The sequence below is a fragment of the Mytilus galloprovincialis genome, chromosome 1 (assembly GCF_965363235.1).
Source record: "Mytilus galloprovincialis chromosome 1, xbMytGall1.hap1.1, whole genome shotgun sequence".
Taxonomy (NCBI): domain Eukaryota; kingdom Metazoa; phylum Mollusca; class Bivalvia; order Mytilida; family Mytilidae; genus Mytilus; species Mytilus galloprovincialis.
This window is the reverse complement of record NC_134838.1, coordinates 5,380,757-5,404,814: the sequence shown is the minus strand read 5'-3', so window position 1 is coordinate 5,404,814 and position 24,058 is coordinate 5,380,757. Positions and strand designations below refer to the sequence as shown.

General features: G+C 31.6%; 1 protein-coding gene across 2 annotated transcripts in view; it reads right to left on the bottom strand.

Annotated features, from left to right (window-relative positions):
* Positions 1–700: 700 nt before the first annotated feature.
* The window catches only part of LOC143063769 (ADP-ribosylation factor GTPase-activating protein 1-like), a 29,962-nt gene continuing 6,604 nt past the window's right edge, over positions 701–24,058 (bottom strand). The window contains exons 8-12 of one of the 2 annotated variants that reach the window (XM_076236143.1): positions 10,775–10,864; positions 9,387–9,446; positions 8,588–8,647; positions 7,425–7,558; positions 701–4,911 (exon numbers count right to left, since the gene is read on the bottom strand). In XM_076236143.1, the coding sequence (XP_076092258.1) occupies positions 4,392–4,911; positions 7,425–7,558; positions 8,588–8,647; positions 9,387–9,446; positions 10,775–10,864 (864 nt within the window). In that variant the 3' untranslated portion in view covers positions 701–4,391. The remainder of the gene's footprint in view (positions 4,912–7,424; positions 7,559–8,587; positions 8,648–9,386; positions 9,447–10,774; positions 10,865–24,058) is intronic. The other variant, XM_076236150.1, reaches the window with a different exon arrangement.

Sequence of the window (24,058 nt, the reverse complement as noted above, 5' to 3'; positions counted from 1 at the left end):
ATGGAACAAAATTCGAACTTGATCTAACTTGTCATGGTGTATACTATATAACAAATATCAGGACGATGTCTTCAAGCTGTTGAAAACTGATTGAGTGAATTTTATGAGTCCAAGGACCATAACTCTGCTAAAAATCATCAGACTAAAACAAACTTCAAACTTAATCTGTAACTTGCCATGATAAATTAATAAACCAAATATCAAATCAATATCTTCAAAACTGAGTTGACGGACTGAGGAATGGACAGGCAGACAGACAAAGTGCAAACCAAAAGTCCCTGCAGTAGGGGACTAAAAAGATTTGGTATGATTGCCAATAAGACATCTCTCCATAAGAGACCCAAGTGAGACAGAAATTAACAACTATTTGCCTTCAACAATGAGCGATTTTATACTGCATATTCACCTGTAAAAGGCCCTGAAATGACATATGTAAAACAATTCAAATGAGAAAACTAACAGCCTGATTTATGTACAAAATAATGAATGAGATACAAATATGATATTCAGCAGCAACCAACAACCAGTGAATTACAGGCTTCTGACTTGGGACAGGCACATACAGAAGTTAAACTAGTTTGAAGTGCTAACCTACATTTTGTTAAGAATTTAAAGACAACATTGAGGTTCCTGAAATTATGACAATTGCTGCAAAATTAATGATACAGTTCACCATATCCTTTTAATTATAAAAACAAAAGGCTTTTAAGTTTTATTGTGTAATCTTAAAATGAATACTGGCTTACATTTTATTAACAAGTTGACTTCAGATAAGTATCCTATAACATAAATATTAACAACATTGGAAATGAAACACATCAGATGCACCAGCAAGTTATAATGACAATTTGCAACATAAGTATCTACTACAATTATTTTCATTTGACCACAATACCTATGAACAAGTTTGAGACACAGAAAAGTATTCTCCTTTAACTTTCTCTTATAATGCATGCATAGGAACAATGAAGGTTTGTAAATGAAAAGCAACTTTAACATTTATAAGTTTCATTTTAAGAGTACAAATTTATTCAGTTAAAATTTTTGCAAAGATAAAATTTTCTGGGATTCTATTGTTTCGGAGCATCAAAACTTGATTATTTTACAAATTTCAAGGGTTTTAAGTTTTAGAAGTATGACAATTTTGAAAAGATAAGCTTTAATTGATTTTAATAATAATCCTTTTTTCATACATATGCCTCCACGCTTTTGATTGGTCAATTTCATGTACTGTGCACTAGATTTCAATTGTAGAATAAACCCTTCAATATTTACTTCTACCCTTTATTTAGTGATTGATTTTGGAGGTAAAAGTTAAATGGTTCCAGAAAAAAACCACTCTTGCTTTGAGAGTTCTTAAACATATCTCAGAACAATCTGAAAACCATTTCCAGTTTATACAATTAGTTTATTCCTCAATTCTAATGATGCTGTACGCTTTGACAGACTTTAACAATAATATGAAGAACTGTGGATGGTAAAATGATAATAGAATGAAATTCATAACAGTGTAGCTATGGCCATTCATTGACTGGGACAAATTAGGTGAACGTTCGTCTGTAATGCCCACTGCTCACGACGTAATAATAATATTTACATCCCAGCTCCTTTGTTCTAACAGGAGTGATCTGAGCCAGATCGTACCTACCAGATCACCCCAGTTTGAGTTTCTTCGTTATGCATGCTTTCCTTTGTTCTGTAACATTTTGGCGGGAATGTCAAATCCACTATAAAACTTATAATCAATTATACAGAAAAGACTATCTATCAAAATTTACGTAGAAAAAATCCAGTGTATATGCTGGGATCCGAACTCAAGACCTTTCGCATATCAAGCCAAGACACATACCACTACACCACGACGACTGGATACGAACTATCAGTAATTTAACATACTTAAAGGAAGCATATGATATTTTTATAAGTGGGGCGAGTTGGCAGACCCTTATTCAGAGGGGTTTAAACCCTTTTCCTTGATAAGTGAGTTGTCAGAATGATTGTTAAATTTGATTCTACACTTTTTCAAAAGTGGGGCGAGTTGGTAACCAAGAGTGGGGCGATTTTTTTATAAAGTGGCGATAAAGTGTGGGCCGATTGGCAAGTGGGGCGAGTTGACATTATTTGAAATCTACTCATCGTGTTCGGGGGTCATAAAGGGTATACATCATATACATGTAGTAATATAGGAAGTATATTATAATGGTTGTGTGGCGTTCTAAACTAGATTTTATGAATTGTAAATGGTTTTTCATCTTATCTTAAATAGCTGGGATGTAAAATAGTTATCCCACTCGGACTTGGTGTGTCAGTGTTAGATCACCCTCTGGCCTCCGGCCATCGGGATGATCTTACACTGACACACCGCGTCATCGTGGAATAACTATTAAAGAAATTTAATTTGTGAGGTCAACAAAGGTTCTCAACGCCTAAATAAAATAATTAAAAGTACTTATCAGGAATAACCTTTGTGATTTCAATATAAATAAAAATAGCCTTCAACACGGAGCCTTGGCTCACACCGAACAGCAAATTATAAAGGTTGAATACTTAAACTTCTTTTCTTGAATAAAGGGGTAGTCAGTTTGTCTTATGCGTCAATGAGACACCAAATAAATAAAAAAAATAAATAAAAAAAGGTGCAACATTCATTCTTCAACAAAAGAATATAAGTTTTGTAAGAAACGTGAGAAATTGTGTTGGACTTGAAGATAAGGCAAAGTGACAAATATCTGAATGAATGAATCTTTTAAGGGTGTTAAACAAAGAAATTAAATGATTTTTTAAATATCCCGAACTTTTCACAAACAAAACCCACATGTATATGCATTGAATAAATAGAATGCAATTCTTAAATGATCACAACATAGAAGTAATTGTGCTCTTAATCAATGAGAGATTTTGTGATTAACCCCATCAATTTAATAGTATTTTTTACAATGGATATACTTATTTTTTTATTATTTTTTTTTATTAAATTATCATCTCTGAACATTATTATTCTTATTAATGACACGATTGTAAGTTATGATATAACAAATGTTGAAAACAAATTCCTTTAAAGCTTTGTAAAAGGAAAGTTTCATTTTATGTATCGAAATGTGTAACAAGTGAATATTTCAATCCCCACTGGAAGCCCTCTGATAGACTGGGTGAGCATAAAATCATAGCCGTTGACAAACAAGTTACAACTTACAAACGTTTTATCATCGACCACACTGTTATGAAATTAATTCTAAATATAAATGAAATTGATATGAAAATACAATGTTTAAATTGAAGTATTTATTATGAAGAAAATGACAGATGATTTTTTTATGTTATGCCTCTAAATAAATTTGTTCCCACATGTACATGTAAAATTCTGTACATTTTTGCTGTTAATTCATGAGTGAAAGTATATAAGTGGAGATAAACAGTACTGAAAACATTTTTTTAAAGCGATTACATCAGGCCAATATCTCTCAAAACTAGGTCATTCATTAAAATCTTGAACAACCTAATTACATAAATTACAACAGTATCACAGATACATCAATGCAATTTATAATGAATAATTTTTATGGAAAATCAATTTGACATTTTCCACACAAAGCAACAGATCATAAAACAAAGCTGTTACGTCTTTACACATTGTTTATTTCACTTCATAACATATCACTAGCTCAGTGAAACGTTTCATAACGTTTGATAATCTTACTACATGAACCGGTATATTTCAATAGCAATCTCAATACATCTGCTAAGACAGAAAATAAAATAGATCAACATACTCCCAGAGTAAACATAGATTTGGATTCAGTAAATATTATATCATATTTACATGCTTCATAGTTTTTTGGCAAACAAATGTATATATATATACAATAAAATAAATATACACTGAAAAATACTGAGGAAACATCAGAAACATGCTAAAAATTTTCTTACAACTTTTATACAATAAATAATTTGCTTTTCTAAAAAGAAATTGCCAAACAATAAGCAACTTCATTCCTTAAAATAATTGTTTCCGCAAATATTAATTGCCAGTTTCAATTAAGTGCAATGTTTTAGAAATGTTTTATATATATTGAGATTGTAATTTCTAAACCATTGTTAAATATTTGGACTACTTCATCTATTAACCTTTGTAGGAATAAATCTTCTTTTTGTATACCATTAATTGTAATATAGCACCTATCAGTACTTTCTAAATTAAGACTCACTCTTAATATTCTTGTTAACTTTCAAAATTCCTTGTATTACATTTTTTTCAAGATATTTTTGGTACATTAAAAAGTTGTATTGCTTGCAATCTCACTAAGCTATGAAATACAACATTTGGTAATTATTTCAATGGATTCATGGAATTTAAGTTAAGATATGAACACATAAAGTATATACTGTGTTAGTTATTTGAGTTTCCTATTATCTGATGAACCTATATCTAAGCTTTGCCACTCATCTTCTTCTTCTTCATTAGCCCAAACTTCATTGTCCCATCCTGAATTTCCATTGGTTGTAACAGGGGTGTCTTCACTAAGGTCCAATAAATCTCCAACCAATGGTTGCTTTTGTTTTTCATTTGAACTAAAGCCAGCATTCCAGTCCACATCTTCCCATCCGTCACTCGTTTTACCTTTAGAGGATTTTTTATCAGTTTTTACTTTTTCAGTTTTGCTGTTATCACCCCAATTATCCCAATCATCCTCCATTTTCTTTCCTTTAGATTTTGACTTAGATGTTTGTATTAAAGAGTCATCATCATTCAGCCAGTTCTCAAGGTCATCGTCCGCCTTCTTTGAATCAAACCCTGACGAGGAATCTTCCAATTTCCTTGAAGAACCTTTAGAATCTTTACTTTCCCACTCATTGCCCCATCCCCAGTTATCATCATCATCTTCTGACAGAAGTCGGTTTTTACTTGGATCTCTGAAAATAAAAATAAATATATAATTGATAATCATTATAATAAAGCATTGTCATTTCAAAACAAAAATACACAAGAGTGCACATGCTGAAATGTCTCGCCTTCTATACTAATCATTGATATTATGTTAATAGTCCTAAGTATAAAGCTAAGCTTTATTACAACTGTCACATAAACTTAACATTAACCAAGATAACTAAACAAAGACCAATGAACCTTGAAAAAGAGGTCCAGGTCAGATGAACCATGCCAGGCAGACAGGTACAGCTAACAATGCTTCTATACAACATATATAGTTGACACATTACTTATAGTTTAAGAAAAATAGACCAAAACACAAAAACTTAACACTGTGCAATGAACCGTGAAAATGAGGTCACGGTTAAATAAAACCTGCTCAACTGACATAAAGATCATAAAATATTTCCATACACCAAATATAGTTGACCTATGGCATATAGCATTAGATAAAAAGACCAAAACTCAAAAACTTAACTTTGACCACTCAACCATGAAAATGAGGTCAAGGTCACATGGCATCTGCCCGATAGACATGTACACTTAACAATCATTCCATACACCAAATATAGTAGACCTATTGCATATGGTATGAGAAAAACAGACCAAAACACAAAAACTTAACTATAACCACTGAACCATGAAAATGAGGTCAAGGTCAGATGACACCTGCCAGTTGGACATGTACACCTTACAGTCCTTCCATACACCGAATATACTAGCCCTATTGCTTATAGTATCTGAGATATGGACTTGACCACCAAAACTTAACCTTGTTCACTGATCCATGAAATGAGGTCGAGGTCAAGTGAAAACTGTCTGACAGACACAAGGACCTTGCAAGGTACGCACATATCAAATATAGTTATCCTATTACTTATAATAAGAGAGAATTCAACATTACAAAAAATTTGAACTTTTTTTTCAAGTGGTCACTGAACCATGAAAATGAGGTCAAGGACATTGGACATGTGACTGACGGAAACTTCGAAACATGAAGCATCTATATACAAAGTATGAAGCATCCAGGTCTTCCACCTTCTAAAATATAAAGCTTTTAAGAAGTGAGCTAACGCCGCCGCCGTAGCCGCCGCCGACACCGGATCACTATCCCTATGTCGAGCTTTCTGCAACAAAAGTTGCAGGCTCGACAAAAATGAGACAACCGTGTGGATGTAAGCAATTTTAGGCAACCACATGGCCTTCAATAATGAGAAAAAACAATATTGTATAGAAGGCTATAAAAGGCTGTGACATAAAAAATGTGAAACAGTTCAAACAAGATAAACCAGTAGTTTCATTTACAAATAAAACAATTTACAAAAAACAAATATAAGGCAGGAAACAAAGAAAACCACTAAAATTAGGCTCTAGACTTGTGACAGGAACATAAGGAATAAAAAACAGTTATGAGTGCTAAACCATACCCTAACAGTTCCACATGAAATTATTTTATTATTTTTTTTATTTTAAGGTGGTACCCAACATCTTGGCTGAAATTAATTTGGCTCGATAATTTTCATAAAATTTTGACAAAGTATTTATTTTGACCCTTTGACCTATATTTAAAAATTTCAAATTATTTGAACCAACCATTTTATCAGAAAATTTACACTGGTTACATAGCAGTTTGACAAACACTAATGTTGATCATTGAGAAGCTTTATATTTCCTTAACAATACAACGTGATTTAAATGTTTTGCTGATTCTACAGAGTTAGAAATTTTCCCTCAATATTGACAAATTGTTGTCAAAACAGTGATGAAACATCTACTGTTTAAGCTTATATTCTTAAGTGAACCTACCAATTCAAGCAGTCTCAACATCTGTTGCAAAAAAATTCAGATATTGTGTACATAAACCTTTAATACCTATTTTATACACAAAGTTGCAATTCCTTGCACATTTTATGTCAATACATGACAAAGATTGATTTCTGTCTAAAATAGTTTACATTCTTGCAGAGCAGCTGTTGTAACTGAATAATAATGACCAAAACTTTATTATATTTGAAATATAAACAGTTGACATATGCCATCCTCATAACAAGACTAGAAGATACAGGAATAGACAACTTTTTGTTTCTCAAAAACTGACAACACTCCAAAATGATGTTGCCATTCGGACTGAGTTGATTTCAGTAGATACATGCCAGTATATAGTTGCTCTGCTTTTCACCTGAATTTAAATCATTTTGAGAATGAAAATCAAAGGAAATAGACTATAGATACTAGTGACAACAGCTAAATGGTGCCCTCCCTCCTTTTTTGGTCCCTTTGAAGCCAAAGGTTGGTAGGTGTAGAGAGGGCTGTTGCTACATTATTAGGTTAATAAAGATGCTCCAGAGTTTAAAAAGTGTTACCTTCTGTAAGACAAATTTGAAATGATGCCAGTCCTGATACTGAAAGCATTATTGATTTAATTTCAATAATGTTATAAGAAAAAGAAATTATTACTCTCAGATTACAAAGTAGGTTTTAATTTGTGAATACTAACTTGTCCGGTGATGAGTTTCCACTGAGTAAGTTAGACTTCTCTCCAGGACTAGTATCTACTGATGACAATGTGGTCTTTGGTTCTCCCCAAAGTGAGGAGAAGTTGGTCCATCCTTTAGAACTAGCAGTAGTTAGCTGAAAAATACAAACAATGCATGATAATTATTACAACTAGCATCAGTAAAATAATATAATTTTTCATTATAATGGTATGAATTTAAGTATAGGAATATATTATGTGAGGATGCCAACAACGACAAAGAAACCTTGCTGTCTTACTTCTTCACATCATTTGAACTAAGATGGATAGCTGTCTAATTGGCAAGCATGAGTAGTGTGGTTTTTACCAACTTTGACTATACATGAGGGTCTTGCAAGGTTGGTAATTTTGCAATCATATCACATTCAATCACCCATATCAATCTTTGTCACCTTTGTGAAAAGGAAGTTAAAGATCAATTGATGTGAAAAATCATGACACATATACATGTATATGAATCTTGATACTTAAATTCAAAAGACTCCGACTTGTAGTGTATGAAAAAAAAAATGTGCCTAAAAATTTGTGGCACTGGCCAACAGACAGAAAGACAGAAATAATACTGAAACAAGAATGTGTCCTCAGTACACGAATGCCCCACTCGCACTATCATTTTCCATGTTCAGTGGACCGTGAAATTGGGGTAAAAACTCTAATTTGGCATTAAAATTAGAAAGATCATATCATAGGGGACATGTGTACTAAGTTTGAAGTCGATTGGACTTAAACTTCATCAAAAACTACCTTGACCAAAAACTTTAACCTGAAGCGGGACAGACGGACGGACGAACGGACAGACGGACGGACGAACGAACAGACGGACGGACGGACGGACGCACAGACCAGAAAACATAATGCCCCTCTACTATCGTAGGTGGGGCATAAAAAAGCATTGTAGGACCAGTTTTAAAATGTATTTTTTGGACAAGCTGATATGTAGAAAACATTCAAAATGACTATTTAATCTGAAAAAAAAGGAACAGTCTGGAAATTTTTTAGGTCAAGTGTCAATGTCTGCTGGCATGATTCTTAATGTTAGCTTGAGAATGATGTTAAAGATCAGATTTTACCTGTAAGATTTATGCAATTAAAAGACTGATGAATAAAATAGTGTTAAGACGTACCTTTGATGCAAATCCACTCATGGAGGATCCAACGTCATTCATCAAAGAACCTTCTTTCACCTGGAGAAATAAATAACCTTTTGTACTAAATCATAATTAATACACAGTAAATAATTATCTACAAACATGCATATAACTAAATAAAATATAAAAATGTAAAAAAGGCATCTATACTGGACCAAAATACTTAACCAATTATAGAATGTTCAAACTGGAGGTAAATTGAAACAATTTTGTTTGAGGATTAGACTTTACGTTGTGTTTCTTTGATGTAAAGGTCACCACGTTATTGAAATAATTTATCATTTCTGCACTTTATAAAACATGAACAGCTATTAGTCAATTTTATTTACGCATTAAATAACCCAAATTAATTGGCTTTGAAAAGTGCAGCATGATATTGCCACTAAAAATTCCAATCAATAATGTCTGCCTCCCAGGCCATACCATATCAGTTTATCAATCACAGATATTTAGATCACTTATAATTTTAATATTTTTCAAGTAAGCATTAGAAATGTATCGGCAAACACGTTAACAGAGATCATAAACTTGTTTTAGCATTTTAATTTTTTTTAAATTCTTGTTTGAAAACATTACACGTACATATAAAACATATAAACCAATATGGGTTAAAATAAAGAAATAAAAATGCACAATACAAAACAAAATTAAAATGAAAAGCATGAAATTAAATTGTGTTGAAAGATACAGTAATTCTGAAATGTAATGTTTACTATCTCAGCATGAACAGTAGCATGATGAACTTTGAACTATAACCTATTACTTATATACTTACTTTACTAGCTAACCCTGACACAGATGATGATATACCATCAAGTAATGTGCCCTCTTGAACCTAAAGAAGTTAAATCATTCAAAAAGTCAACAATTAACTCAAAATCATCCTTTTTATGATTTTATAAAATTGTCTATTAATCCTAACATTTAGAGTAAACAAATACAAGAATATCTGTACTAAAATCATAATGACTACAGGGCATGTACATCAAAATCAATAACCACAAAAACGTAACCCAAGCATGCGTCAGATTAAGCAACATTACCAGGGAAATACCGGAAATGCAGTCATACCATGTCATTTTATGTTCTTTGGATTTTCCATGTATAATTTTTTACTTCATATTATTTAAAGAAATCTAAAATAGGATTACTCTTAATAATAAACTGTGTTAAAAAGATTACTTGATTTTTCATACTTCAAGTGTTATATATGTAGAAGCATTATTTTTACATGTCATAAAAAAGTTAGTCTGTAATTTTACTTTTTCTAAGTAGAATCTTATTTCTGTGACAAGGTGTGAAAAGGTTTATTTCTGAATAAGAATGGATGCCTTCCTAAATAGAAATGCTGAAAATCCAAAGAGCACAAATTCAAATAGGTTGACAAACTAAACATACAACATTTAAACTAAAAGTTCTATTCACACCAAAGGTAACCAGAAAACGTGCAATTGATGGTAACAAGTTAAGGAACTTAAATAAGTGTATTAGTTAACGTTAGAATATATTTTTATTAATCTCAAAACATAAAAAAAATAAGACTTCATGTTTTCTGTAAGTAGTAAATAAACATGGTGTTTTTTTTTCAGCAAGTGATTCCCCATTAATCGTGATTTACCAGATTATGAAATTTACATCATCAGTAACCAGGATAAAGATTTTTTAATATATTATATAAATCTGATGAGAAATGTATGTATCTGTATTTAGATTGAAGTGCCAGCTGTTCAGGAATCTTGTAAGTTGTTGTCTTTTAAATGTTTCATAATTAGGAGAATTTGACCAAAGACTTTTAGGGCAGATCTTTGCTGAGGATCTTTGGAAGTTATTGTTAAAATTCAATTTTCACATGATTTTTTCTCTGGAAGATCTAGAGCTTGACATATTGTAAAAATCCCAGTATTGGTAAAGTTGAATTGATGGTTGTTCTTGTAATTGGGTTGCTGTCTCACTGATACATGTCCACAAATCCATTTATACGTATCTAAAAGTTTTCTCTTGTTTACAAAAGGATGATTCTTATAAAATGTATCGTTTTTTAAGGTTCACACTTTCAACTTGAAAAAAAGAATAAATAAAACTGTGACCTTCACCATTAAAATGTTAGTAAAGCCATTTCAGTTGTCAATGAGAACTATAACACCTGTACAACAAACAGTTTACCTTTTCTTTGGTTGGTTTTATAACGCTGTCATTTACAGTTTGACCTAATTCTTTTGTCTTCTTTGTTGCAGCTGATGCTACTTTTGTGGCCTGTAAGATAATCAAGTATTCACTGTAAATATCTGTAAACTTTTCAAAAAATTGAAGCAAAATGATTGGCTAATACACTCAGACGCCCCCTACCCCCCTCAATTAATATTGGATATTTTTACAAATCTCCAATCCAGATTTTTGGAGGTTATGATGAGTTGGAACTTTAATATTAGGTATTCACTTTGAAGAGAATCTGAAAAAAACAAGGATAGCATGTAAAATGAAGGCACTATCTTGGAGCAACCCTGATGAACATGTAAAAACAAGTGCAACATAAGATTACGAAAGCGTGGTATGATTGCAACTGACACAACTATCTACCAGATATCAAAGTATGTAAATGTAAGCAACTAAATATCACAGTAATTAAGGCCTTCAATGACATGCAAAATTCATACAGTAGTGTAAACTATAAAAAGAGACACGACAGAATGTCACACAATAATAGGTCAAAACAGTTAACAAAACAGAAACAAATATGACAGACATCAACCATCAAAGGACAGGCTTCTAACAAGTATACATGAAACCTGTAAATGTTGATGGTTTATCTTGTTATTGGGTTATAGTCTTATTGACATAGACTTTACACACATATACATGTAGAAGATTTTATATTCTTTTCATAATCACTTAGAACTACTTTACTTTATATGTTACCAACATCTGTCACCCTGAACAGATTGACAATCAAGGTAGATCATATGGTCGAGATTATATTTTACATTTTTATGATAATTGTAGAAATTCTGTGTTATTATAGCATACTCATTAGATATTTGTTTTAAACAAAAAAGTATCATTAAAGCAACTATTTCTTATCTGAAAACCTGAAAATAATTCAACAAACAAAAATGAATGATCTTACCTTAACGATAAAAATATTAAGTCAAACAAGCTCTAGTATAATGTCTTTATTTACACTCAATGACATGTGCTTTGTCTTTACCAATAAATTCAGATTACAACACTTTACCAAGTATGAAATTCTTCTATACAGATTAAAGTGAGTGTATGGATTCTGACATTGAATTTTTCACAATTCAGCTAATAGAGTCACACACTAAGCCATTGTAAATATCAAAGTTTATAATCTCTATGTTAATTACCTTTCCATGGGGCACAAATAAACAATGTATTTACAAATTTGTAACATTGTTTTATCTTAATGTCACAATGCCGTTTTATTTGTATAAGGAATTTCTAATGACTGTATTGCATATATAATGCTCTCTCTTTAAAAGTTTTTTTATAGTCTACTATTATTTAAACTTCAACAGTCACTTTTCCCTCCTGAAGATGCATGTTTTCACCATTAATTATACGTAAAAAAAAAATCAATTGAACCGCCCCAAGTTATTCTACGGGGAGTATAAGTTGCGATAGGCAAATCAGTCAAATTTCATAAAAAGCAATTACACTTTTGAAATTCAAGACTTTTCCAGAATTTTTTCTCAAGTCTCAAGGGCATTTCCAGGCATGAAATGACTGACATCAGTGGCATATCCAAGGGGGCTGGGGTTTCCAGGAGGTTGTATCCCCCTTTTTTTTGACGATCAATGCATTTGAATTGGGACATAAAGTTGGGTCTCTCCCCCCTTTTTTTTAAATGGCTGGATCCAACACTGGTCATAGTTTCAGATGCTTTTCAATTCTGAACACTGATAATAATCATGTGTAAAAACAAGCTTGAATTATTACAACATTGAACGTACTGATGGATGGACAGAGTGACTGTTATATGCATGAGGCTTTAAACTTTGCAATTTAACAACTGGTATTGTTTATGCAGACAGAAATGAAGGTCTTACATATATGTATAACAATGAAATTACTTCTACCATTAATTAAACTGTATCAAACACATCACATTTAATCAAAAGCACCAATATATTTAGATTAATTCCAATAAATTCTGCTTTTTTCATCAAAGCCTGTATAACAATTGATTACATGTGATAATATAACCAATGATAGATTAATAAACTAGAGGCTCATAGTGGACCAAAACATCTATCTCAGCAGATCATTATTTATACAAACAGGGGGATTATAGCATGTATAGAAACCACTAATCAAATAAAGAAAGGCCAAACATTGAAGAAGAACAAAGGGATATCTATCCACAAAGTATAATTGAATAAAGCATCACTTGATTTAGCATATTCATAGTTTCTACAATACCAGTATACTGCTACCTTATCAAAATATATTATCCTTTAAAAAAAACCAAGAAGTCCTACCTTCTCCCGGATTAAAGTCATATAATTACGTTAGATGTGTTTCATTATAATACTTTATTCTGATTGGCTACACTGCAGTCTCGCGTTATTCCTTAGTCAATTTCATTAAACAATAAAATGTATCATGACACAAGGTCCCACAATAAAGTGCACATGTAAATTAAATAAAAACTTGATAAAAATAGTGTTTTCATGATCCTAAGTAAAAATGTAATTATAAGTATTGAACGCTTCTTTTTGTAACTTCATAGGGTTGTAAAAGCGTTGACCGTGCGCACATTTCTAGAATGAAGTTCTGTGCTTCAAACAAAATGTACTTCGGTCAATGCTTTTACACCCCAATAAAGTTACAAAAAGAAGCATTCAATTCAACGAAACGGGTGACTGGTGAAAAATAATGTTTATTCAATTCTTGAACCAATGCATGTATATATCATAAACTGAACTACTGCGCATGATTTTATCATTTTTTACGCAAAAATATTGTATAATCGTCATTTTTTTTCTCTCTCTCTGTCTGTTATGAATTGAAAATATGGCCGCTCATTAATTCTCGTGTTATGAAGCCATGGTTTACCAATTGCCACCTTATAGTAAATAATCAACAAAGAAGCATAGATATTGAGCACATGTATAACATGTACAATCAGACAATAGTTTATTTAAATGACAGATCCATGCGTATTGCGATCACTGAATTTTTACGAGAAAGGTCACACTAAGGTCACGTTGAATACAGAAAATACGTTGGCGAATTGCTTCCTGTAAGCAAGCAATTAAAAGAAAGTAAAGTTCTTCTAAATGTGGACAAATTAAAGAATTTTCTTCAGAAAAAGCATATGTACATAAGTTTTATAATGACAACTATCCATTCTGTTATAAAAAAACATATGCAAATTTTTTTTTAATTTGAGGTTTCATATGCATATTTTTTTTTAATTTGAGGTTTCATATGACTTTAATGTAAGATGCATGGGCTGTTAACTTTCGGAAGAAATGCTAAAACATTAGATTAGGGGGAAAGATTTTTCCATTACCAAGTTCATTAAAGATGAGCCTTGAAAAAGGAATGTGGTAAGTTCTAACAAATGAGAATTAACTTTGAGGAAAAACATGGAAAGGACCACAATTTCATGGCAAATACATATTGAATGACTTTAATGATATAACTTAAATTGAACACTGTAATAACTCCCTATTGTTTATTTTATATAGTCTGTCATGTATCTGTTTCTTTTTATTGAAGATTTAAGTTTAAGTCTTATTTTTATATATACAATATATTCACACTGTCCTTGATTTTAAAGATACGCCTTCTTAAGTAACATTAACAATAAAGTTTAAATTCATTTTATATAGATTGGAAATCCCAAAATAACATTAAAAAAAACCTTAAACACATAAACCAAAACTTGCATGTTTTACATGTTAATCTATTGACAGTTTGTTCACAACGTGTACAGTACAATCTATTTATTAAGTTATTTACTAGTCTAGGTATTATACATGCAGACTTTTAAATCCTGTTGAAACAAATTAATCTTCATTATATACTTATTATAGAAATAAACAACAAAAACTAGCTTGATTTTTAATCAATCTTTTCTAAAAAAAAATTAAAAAAAGAAGGTAAATATGGATTTCAAGCTTTTACCTGAAACAATGACTACTGCAACAAATCTATAATCATGATAATAAGACAAACAAATTCTGACATCAAATGTTTATCTTACTAAACCATTTTTGAATATTTGTATATTGTGAAATTTAAGGTAGGTATATAATGACAGTGCAAACATTTAAAAATAACTTTATCTTTTTATTTTTTGCCAGAATGTTATTTATATCATACTGGTGAGGTTCACACAAACATATGTCATGCCTGCATGTAGATATTAAAATCATTCTTCACAATAGACTTTAGAAGCTGAATTTTAAGAAATTTTTAGCTAGATTATATTGACCTGTGGATATGATTTTTATATATAGGCTCGATAGAAATTGTAAAAAGCCTAGGCTGATGGGCCGTAGTTGAGCAAGAATACTGTAAAATGCAAATATTGATATCAACATGGAAACATTTAACTAAAGTCAAACAAATAGATATGAATAAAGCAATAAGCCTTCAAACCCATTACTTGCATGTATAAATGATATTGATAAGAAATATGTTATAGCTTCAATAAAACATGTATGAGGGGTTTTCCACTAGGATATATGGGTTAACATTAGTGAAAAACGCATTAGAAGATTTCTAAATGTTTTTTGTTCAACAAGATTTTGAAAGATTATTTTAATGGTATTAAAACTTTTGTTACATGTCCTCCTACAAAAATATATCCCCCCTTTTTTCTCTTCTTTTTCATATTGTACAGCAATGAAAACTGTAGTAATTATTCTTATCTCTTTCTATGAACTAAGCATTTGGTGTCATTCCATGCCATGCTTTTATTTTTTCCATGCAGCTGGTGGTTTCAGAGCTGCATGGATATTATCAACATTTTATACTCAAAAGATACATTACTCTTTTTACATATGAATTTTTACATTTACATTCTGTAATATATTTTACCAATTTTCACTAAAAAAATCTTATATAGTGCTCATGTTAAAAATACAGCAAGCAAGGCTTGTGTAACATATAACATATTGTTAAATAAATGCACACAACAAACACTTTCAATGTAGAATTTTCCATTAAAATATTTCTAAATAAGAAGTAATTTCATACCTTACAATGCAAGTAAAAAATTGAACATTTAACACCATATAAATATAATAATAACCTGTGGCCCTCCTATTGGTTGATAATGATGTTTCATTGAAGACAATATATAGATTTATCCACTACATCAGTAAAAATCTAGAGAAGTGCTGATGATTGAATTACTATATTCTCCCCAGACACAATCTAGCCTCGCATTGTAACATCTGCTGCATACAAAACTGTGAGAGAGTATGACTAATGTCTTTATTAGATCACAAAATCAATAATGGAAGCTAAAGGACTTTATCTCAAGATAACACCAGAATCCAGTAGAACTATCAGATTCTACTTTTAATCACACAAGATTTGTGTAAGAAAGCAGCAAATAATTTAAAATTTAAACTGTTTAACCTTTGACATGACTACTTATTTAAGATCATTAATAGTAGCTAAGTGAGGATGCAAGACCTAAATAACCCAGAATGAGGGTTAATTGTTTTACAACTGTACTTTTATATGGCATACAAAACAGAAATTAAAACAAATTGGACATTTTTTGTAGATGATTAGAAGGGGGGTGGGGGTTGTAGCGAACACCATATATTACACATGTTATTTTTGAGACAGAGCATTCCTTAAATTATTCAACTATTTGTTTCATTACAAATGAGAATTTATAAACTGTAAATTCAGTACTGTAAATTCAGAAATTGTTGCATGCATTTAATATTGTGATTTTTGAAGAAAAGACAAAAGTGTGAGTATATTATTGCAATTTCAAGAAAATTTGCTAACAGACATTGGTATGTATCAGATATCAAAATTGGATTATTTTTTTGTGTGATCCTTATCCAGTCACATTATTTGCATTTCAAAACCTCAAAATTATTTCTGTATTTAAAGTAGGTACATTTGTTAATTTGAAGGGAAAAAAACTAAAATGTAAAATAATGCTGTATTTTGTTGTACAAACAGTGAAAGAAAACTTCCAATTATTGATTTTTTTCTTCTTCATCTTTTTACTGTTAAGTACAATAACTCAACTTTACTTAACAGGTACTTTTCTTTTAACAAGTCTAACTTTAAGTGTGAAAATTTAAATGACCTTTCATTGAAAACTATTGAAGTTTAGATACAAACAGGATTTTTCAAAGTTTTATAAAACAATTGCCAAAGCTAAGAAAGAACTAAAGTGAAATCAACAAAGAGACTTTTCCAGTCTAAAAGGAACTAATTATTCAGAGAAGGATTACTGCATCTGATAAGAATGAAAACATTTGTCCACCATTTATTCATTGCCTAGCACATTTCACTTTTTTAAGTTGTCCTGATCGACCATCTGTGTCCTCAGACCCTAGAAGTTACTTGACTGTCTAATTCTTGATATAGTCTCTATATTGTGACTGACATATTTGACATCAGACATAAAAAAAAACACTACAAGTTACTAATAGGGATATTTAATTTTGTGAATATGATCTTGAAGTCATCACAGATACCAGTACTTCAGTACTTTCTTTTAAACAAGGTATCTTAAGGATAATTGTGGCTAAGTTTGGTTATTTTGGCCCTTTGGTTTTTTTTGAAAAACTAAGGATTTTCTTATCCCAGGCATAGTTTACCTTAGTCGTATTTGGCACAACTTTTGGGAATTTTGGATCCTCAATGCTCTTCAACTTTGTACTTGTTTGGCTTTATAAATATTTTGATATGAGCGTCACTGATGAGTCTTATGTAGACGAAACGCGTGTCTGGCCTACTAAATTATAATCCTGGTACCTTTGCTAACTATATTCATAGGAGACCTTTACAAAATTGAAAGATGATTATGGACAATAAATTATGGACACCAAGAGATGGAAAAAGCTCACACTGGTCCAAAATTTGAGCTAAAAAATAATGGAAAAAAAACCCAGTCAGTATTGTAATAATTATTACATTTAAATCATTATACTTCATTAAACATGAATTTTAACGTACATCTAAATTTGAATAAATTGAAAGATATCCTTACAATGGAGACTTAAGAAAAGTCTTTCAATTGAAATCAAATTAATAGTAGTAAGACATTTTTGTCTCCAAAATTTTGAATCAATATAATTCAAGTAACTAAACAAGTCTACTACTGGGTTTTATTAATAAATAATGTTGACTACCTGTACCAAAGTCTTTCTTTCATGATCAATCAACCAAATTATAAAAGAAGAGTTGTTAAACACTGAACACTTGTGAAGTAAACCTTGGAGAAAAGCCAGTAGGAAAACACATCATGAATATCATACAATAATGGCATTCTCTCAGTCTGTTATAAGAAGTCAAGCTCCAGTCAAATGTGGAGTGTGTGAAACTGACCGACCCATAAAGTGGAAGTGTATTGACTGTTGTAATTTATTGTGCAATAACTGCAAAGAAAAAGTGCATCCGAAGTTCCAAAATGCAAAGGATCATCAGATAGTAAATATCAAAGATGTTGGCCATGTCGACGTCACTGTTGAAGAACTAAACATCAATAAACAATATCAGACTGAACTATCGGCAGTAGGTTATATGTCTTATTGTCATGATCATTCACTATGGCTATATAGTTACTCAGAAAAAGTTTTACAGAAAGTAAAACCCGAAGGAACCAAAGTAAACATAATATCAAGCTTAAATACAAAGATTTATGGTATGGTTGTTACTACATCGAATAATCTCCTTATATCTACAGAGGACAATAAACTCAAACAATTCAGCTGTACTACAGGTACATTAACAGACTCAGTATATAATATGTCACCATTAGTACCTACAGCAGTCTATATCACCAGTGACAATAACGTTCTAGTAGGAGGTGTTAATAAAGACTACCCTAAACATGGAAGAAGAGTTGTAATACTAATGAATCAGAAGGGAGACCACAAGAGAGTGTATGAACATGATCAACATAAACAACCTATATTTGCTGATCCCTCAAGTATCTGTAGTACAAGCAATGGGAATATTCAAGTGGCGGATGGTCTTATTTCTAGGAAAGGACGAGTAGTAGTGTTAGGGAAGGGCGGTGATATAATCAATATCTATACAGGAGATACAGAGATCAACAAGGATATACCATTCAAACCAACAGACATAGTGACAACACTTACAGATAATGTTATTGTAGCTGATGTGAATACACACACACTTCATATCCTAAACAATGCTGGCCTGCTGATGACATATTATAAAACAAGGGATATAAATATAATCTTCCCATATTCTCTAGCATTCTCTCGGTCTGGACAACTCTACATAGGATGCAGTTCACAAAAAACTAGTACATCCAAGGATGCCAAGATATATGATGTGACAATATCAAAAGCTTAATGTAACTAAGAAATAAATTCTTTATGTAAGAGCTCATTGATTTTAAATAGAACATGTTTTTTCATTGTTAAAAAATTCCAAACAAAAATTTCTTAATTTCCTATTTCTTATTAACCCTGTTAAATCAGTTCTTTTGCTAAATTTACATATATCAATCCTATATTCAAGAAACTAGTTGTCAAACTGACCACAAATCAGATTTATGCATTTTAAAAGTAATTCTCAAGTATTGCACAGGTACTGGCTTAAAGACCATTGATTTTATGCTGAAAGTATTCAGACAGACATGTACACCTAACAATTATTCCATTCACCAAATATCAGTCTTTGTATTTATCTATGTCCTACCATACTCCTTAATACCACATGCTTAGCAGAGGTGCAGCAAATACCAATCTTAGTCAAAGCCATAACCTCCCACACTCAAAGTAAACACGCTACAACAAGACCATTGAAGTAGTTAGGAGAAAGGAGGAGATAGGCCATGTTGACTTATTTGTAGATCTTATTTTGTATTAAAAAGTTCATGCTTATCTCCTCAAGTTTTTTCTTTTACAAAAATAGGTAAAATCATCATGCAGGGGAATAACTCCAAGGGATAAATTGACTAATTCGAACATGATGACTTACTTTGATTCTCATTGTGCTTAACTTATTCCTATATTGATATTTAAAAGAAATGTGCTTAACTTATTCCTATATTGATATTTAAAAATTTTTCTATCTATTATGATTTCTCCAAAAATGCACCAAAAAATAAGTAAAATCATTTGTCAAGGGCAATAACTCCTATACAGGTCAATTGACAATTTCTCCAATGATGACTTATCTTAGGAGCATATATACTGATATATACTGTTCCCAGTTTATCTGTAGATCTTACTGTTCATGTCATTTTAAATGTATTAACAATTTATTACAATTATCAGGATAAAAAACACAAACTTGAAAATTTCCCCCTAATTTTCAGAAAGTTATGTACATTTTTTAGGAGTTGGTCCTTGACCTGTTAATCTACTGTAAATTCATAAATTATTGTGAGGTTTAAAATTAAATTTTATCATTGCTTATAACGCAAAAAACTGGGTGAGTATTGAAATAAAAAAATATAAGAAATCACATTCTGATATCTGATGCATATTTCCTTTTTTCCTGATACAAGCCAAAAACTGCATTTTACCTTTCCTGGTATTGAATCTATTTGTTGGTGGATATTTTTCATGGATCCATTTTTTAATTCTGATGTCTTAGGAATATTCAGATATAGTTTTGCCCAAGAATTTCATAGGATACTGAAGACTGACAGATATATGAAGAAGGAGGCCAGGTGAATGGAAAAACATTACATCTTAGAATGGAAAGTTCTTTTTTTAAAGGGAACAACTTAGGGCTGTTCAACATATGCCTCAAATTTCTTAGAGTTTAAACTTATACAAAAATACTGAGCTACCCCTCCCTTCACTTTTGGTCATCTTCAGAATTAAATTTGGCCACTATTCATGTGTATTTATACTGGTAAAATTCCCAAGTTGTGTCTCTGTGAAATGAAACAACAAGAATGTGTCCAAAGTACATGTATGCCCAACTTGCACTATCATTTTCCATGTTCAATGGACCGTGAAATTGGTAAAAAATCTAATTTGGCATTAAAATTAGAAAGATCATACCATAGGGAACATGTGTACTAAGTTTCAAGTTGATTGGACTTCAACTACATTAAAAACTACCTTGACCAAAAACTTTAACCTGAAACTGGCACTCAATTTCTATGTTCAGTGGAATGTGAAATTGGGGTCAAAAGTCTAATTTGGCTGTAAAATTAGAAATATCATATCATAAGGAACATGTGTACTAAGTTTAAAGTTGATTGGACTGCAGCTTCATCAAAAACTACCTTGACCAAAAACTTTAACCTAAAGCGGGACAGACGAACGAACGCACAGACGGACGTATACAGACCAGAAATCTGAACATATTAAACTGAGCTTCAAGGACAAGGTGTTAATTTATCACACACAGATGACAAGTTTGTGTGTTGTAAAAAACATAAAAACACCTGTTGAATTTTACACCTGTCATATTTATAGCTTTTTAAATTATATCTAATGCAATCAGAAATATTTAAGGCAAAACAGGCAAACCAAATTATCTGATTTCAACTCTTCATTTTCAGTCAGAAATGTTTGCATAGCATGTTTCCAGATGTTAATTGTGCAAAAACATTTCTGGTGCCAATCAAGTGGACCCTACAGAAAATTCTATTGACAGTCACAGTTTGGATTTCAACAATAGTACTGTTGAATAAGTGCTGCCATTTAACCTAAATGTATAAATTGCTTGTCCGAGCGCAGCTGGATACCACTGCAGAGCCTGAGGTGTTACCCTGAACCGTTGGGGCAAAAATGGACACAATATTAGCGCTTGATACAGGTCTGAATTTGGATTGTAATAAATATTTGCCACACAATAGGTTTTTTGACACAGAATTACTGTAGTCAAAGAACTTTGAATTGGTTATATGATTTGAATTTATACTCAATTTATTGCTTTTGTGCAATACACTATTCTTTCCCTAGGATATGGTCATAATCTCAATTCAAATTTAAATTGGAGTTTGCAACCATAATTACCCAATTAACAAGAATGTTTCCCCAGTACACAAATGCCCAACTCACACTATTATTTTCTATGTTCAGTGGACCGTGAAATTGGGGTAAACACTCTAATTTGGCATTAAAATTAAAAAGATCATATCATAGGGAACATGTATACAAAGTTTAAAGTCGATTGGACTTCAACTTCATCAAAAACTACCTTGACCAAAAACTTTAACCTGAAGCGGGACAGACGGACGAACGAACGAATGAACGGACAGACGAACAGACGCACAGACCAGAAAACATAATGCCCCCTTAAAATAGAAAATTAATATTCCTTAATCAGCATAAATCTAAAAGTAACATCTTAAAGTAAATTGATAGCTAATCACCTCAAGACAATACAACATTTCTTTATACATAATATTATGCTTGGATTACCTCCCTTACACTGCTTTAGGAAGTACACCACTAATTCATGGTCCCATTACTTTCTATGTTAATTTCCTCCATTTCAACCAGGCACACCTCTTTCATTTTAAGTTCAAATAAAGTAGCAATCATTGCATTTCAAAGCAACACTTTATGGTGTCTTCTACTGAAAAAATCAACATACCTTACATGGCATATAAGAAAGAACTGGTTCCCGGAACTTCGGATGTACCAAAACAGGTACTTCAGATCTGACAAACAGACTAAATGTACCCTCTTTTTAAAATTTGGTGCAGTTTTTTTAATATTTAAAATTAAAAGTCCAAAAGTGTTCTACAATGATCACCAGTCCTTTAGCTTTCATTTGAAGCCAAAAATACCTAAATATCCTACATATTTTGAAAGTTACACTCATGCGTAGGAACTATTTTGCGTTAAATATGTACTACTTTCTGGTATGTGCTTTCTGGCCGGGCCCGAATTGGTGGTGTTACACCTTTAAAATTGTCTTAATTGTATAATAACCAGGAAAACTCCCCCCCCCCCTTTTTTGCCCCTAGTTACTATGCGGTTTGAGCCGTTAACCTCCCGAAAGCCAATCCTAACCATCCCTTTGTGGTATGGAATTTTTTGGTATAATTTCAAAGAGGTCCATACACTTTTAAAAACACAAGTTATTGTCTGGATACTAGAAAAATGCTTATTTGGTCCTCTTTTTGGCCCCTATTCCTAAACTGTTAGGACCATAACCCCCAAAATCAATCACAACCTTTCTTTTGTCGTTATAAACCTTGTGTGTAAATTTCATAGATTTCTATTTACTTATACTAAAGTTATTGTCCAGAAACCAACTGTCTTCGGATGACGCAAACGACAAGAACGTGATACTAATATACAACAGCTTGTAAGCACAGAAGAGTAAAGATTGTGTTAATTTATCAGTGGGAAGTAAAACTTAAATATTGGATTGAATAAAGCATTGGTTGTTGTTGATTCAACTAAAATTCTGGTCAATGGAAAATAACTCCAATTTTTAATGACGACTTCAACAATGACATCATTTATATTTTTAGAACAGATATTAGATTCCTGCACCTTGCAAAAGTTATGTAATTTTCTTGACAGGTGAAACATTGTTTAGTGACTTGAATGTCTGAACATATTTCTGGAAAGGTTCATGGATAGGATGTATATAATGTTATGATCAATGCACAATATTTTATGTATCAAAACGGTAGTGATAAGCCTTGGAAGATTTAAGATTTAGATATCATGTAAGTAACATAGGGTTCTTTACCCAAAAAACTTTTTGACTGGATGGACAGTTCCATGACTGTTATTTTAATGTACCCCTACCCCCCAATTTAAAATAAATCTGGATACATACTGCATGAAATTACTGTGAATTGTAGTGATATTTTTCTCTTCCATTAAAATAAGTAAGTTATTAGACAACCCCACATTGACAATAAAGTTGTTTAGACTAATTGTTTCATGAGGCATCCAAACTAGATTTGATTTATATTTCTAATTTGTCACCCCTCTTACAGTGGTGCTATCCAAAAATCTTGATGAGAACACTGAATGAGTATTGAAAGCAATGTTGATTTTGTTCAGTGAAGTTAAAGTGCCAAAGCAAAACACAATACCTTGGTTACAGACCATAATCTGGTTAAATGTTTGCAAAAAGTCAGCAGAAATTACCCGACATAGTTGAAAGTTTGAGGCTAAATGTTCAAACCAGAAGGGGAGAAACAGAGTCATTGTTGACATGTAAAGAAATTCACCTGATTCAATAAAAGTTTTTTTTTCTATTTTGAACATATTTAAAGGGTTGGTGTCCTTATTTCTGGTCACATAAAAC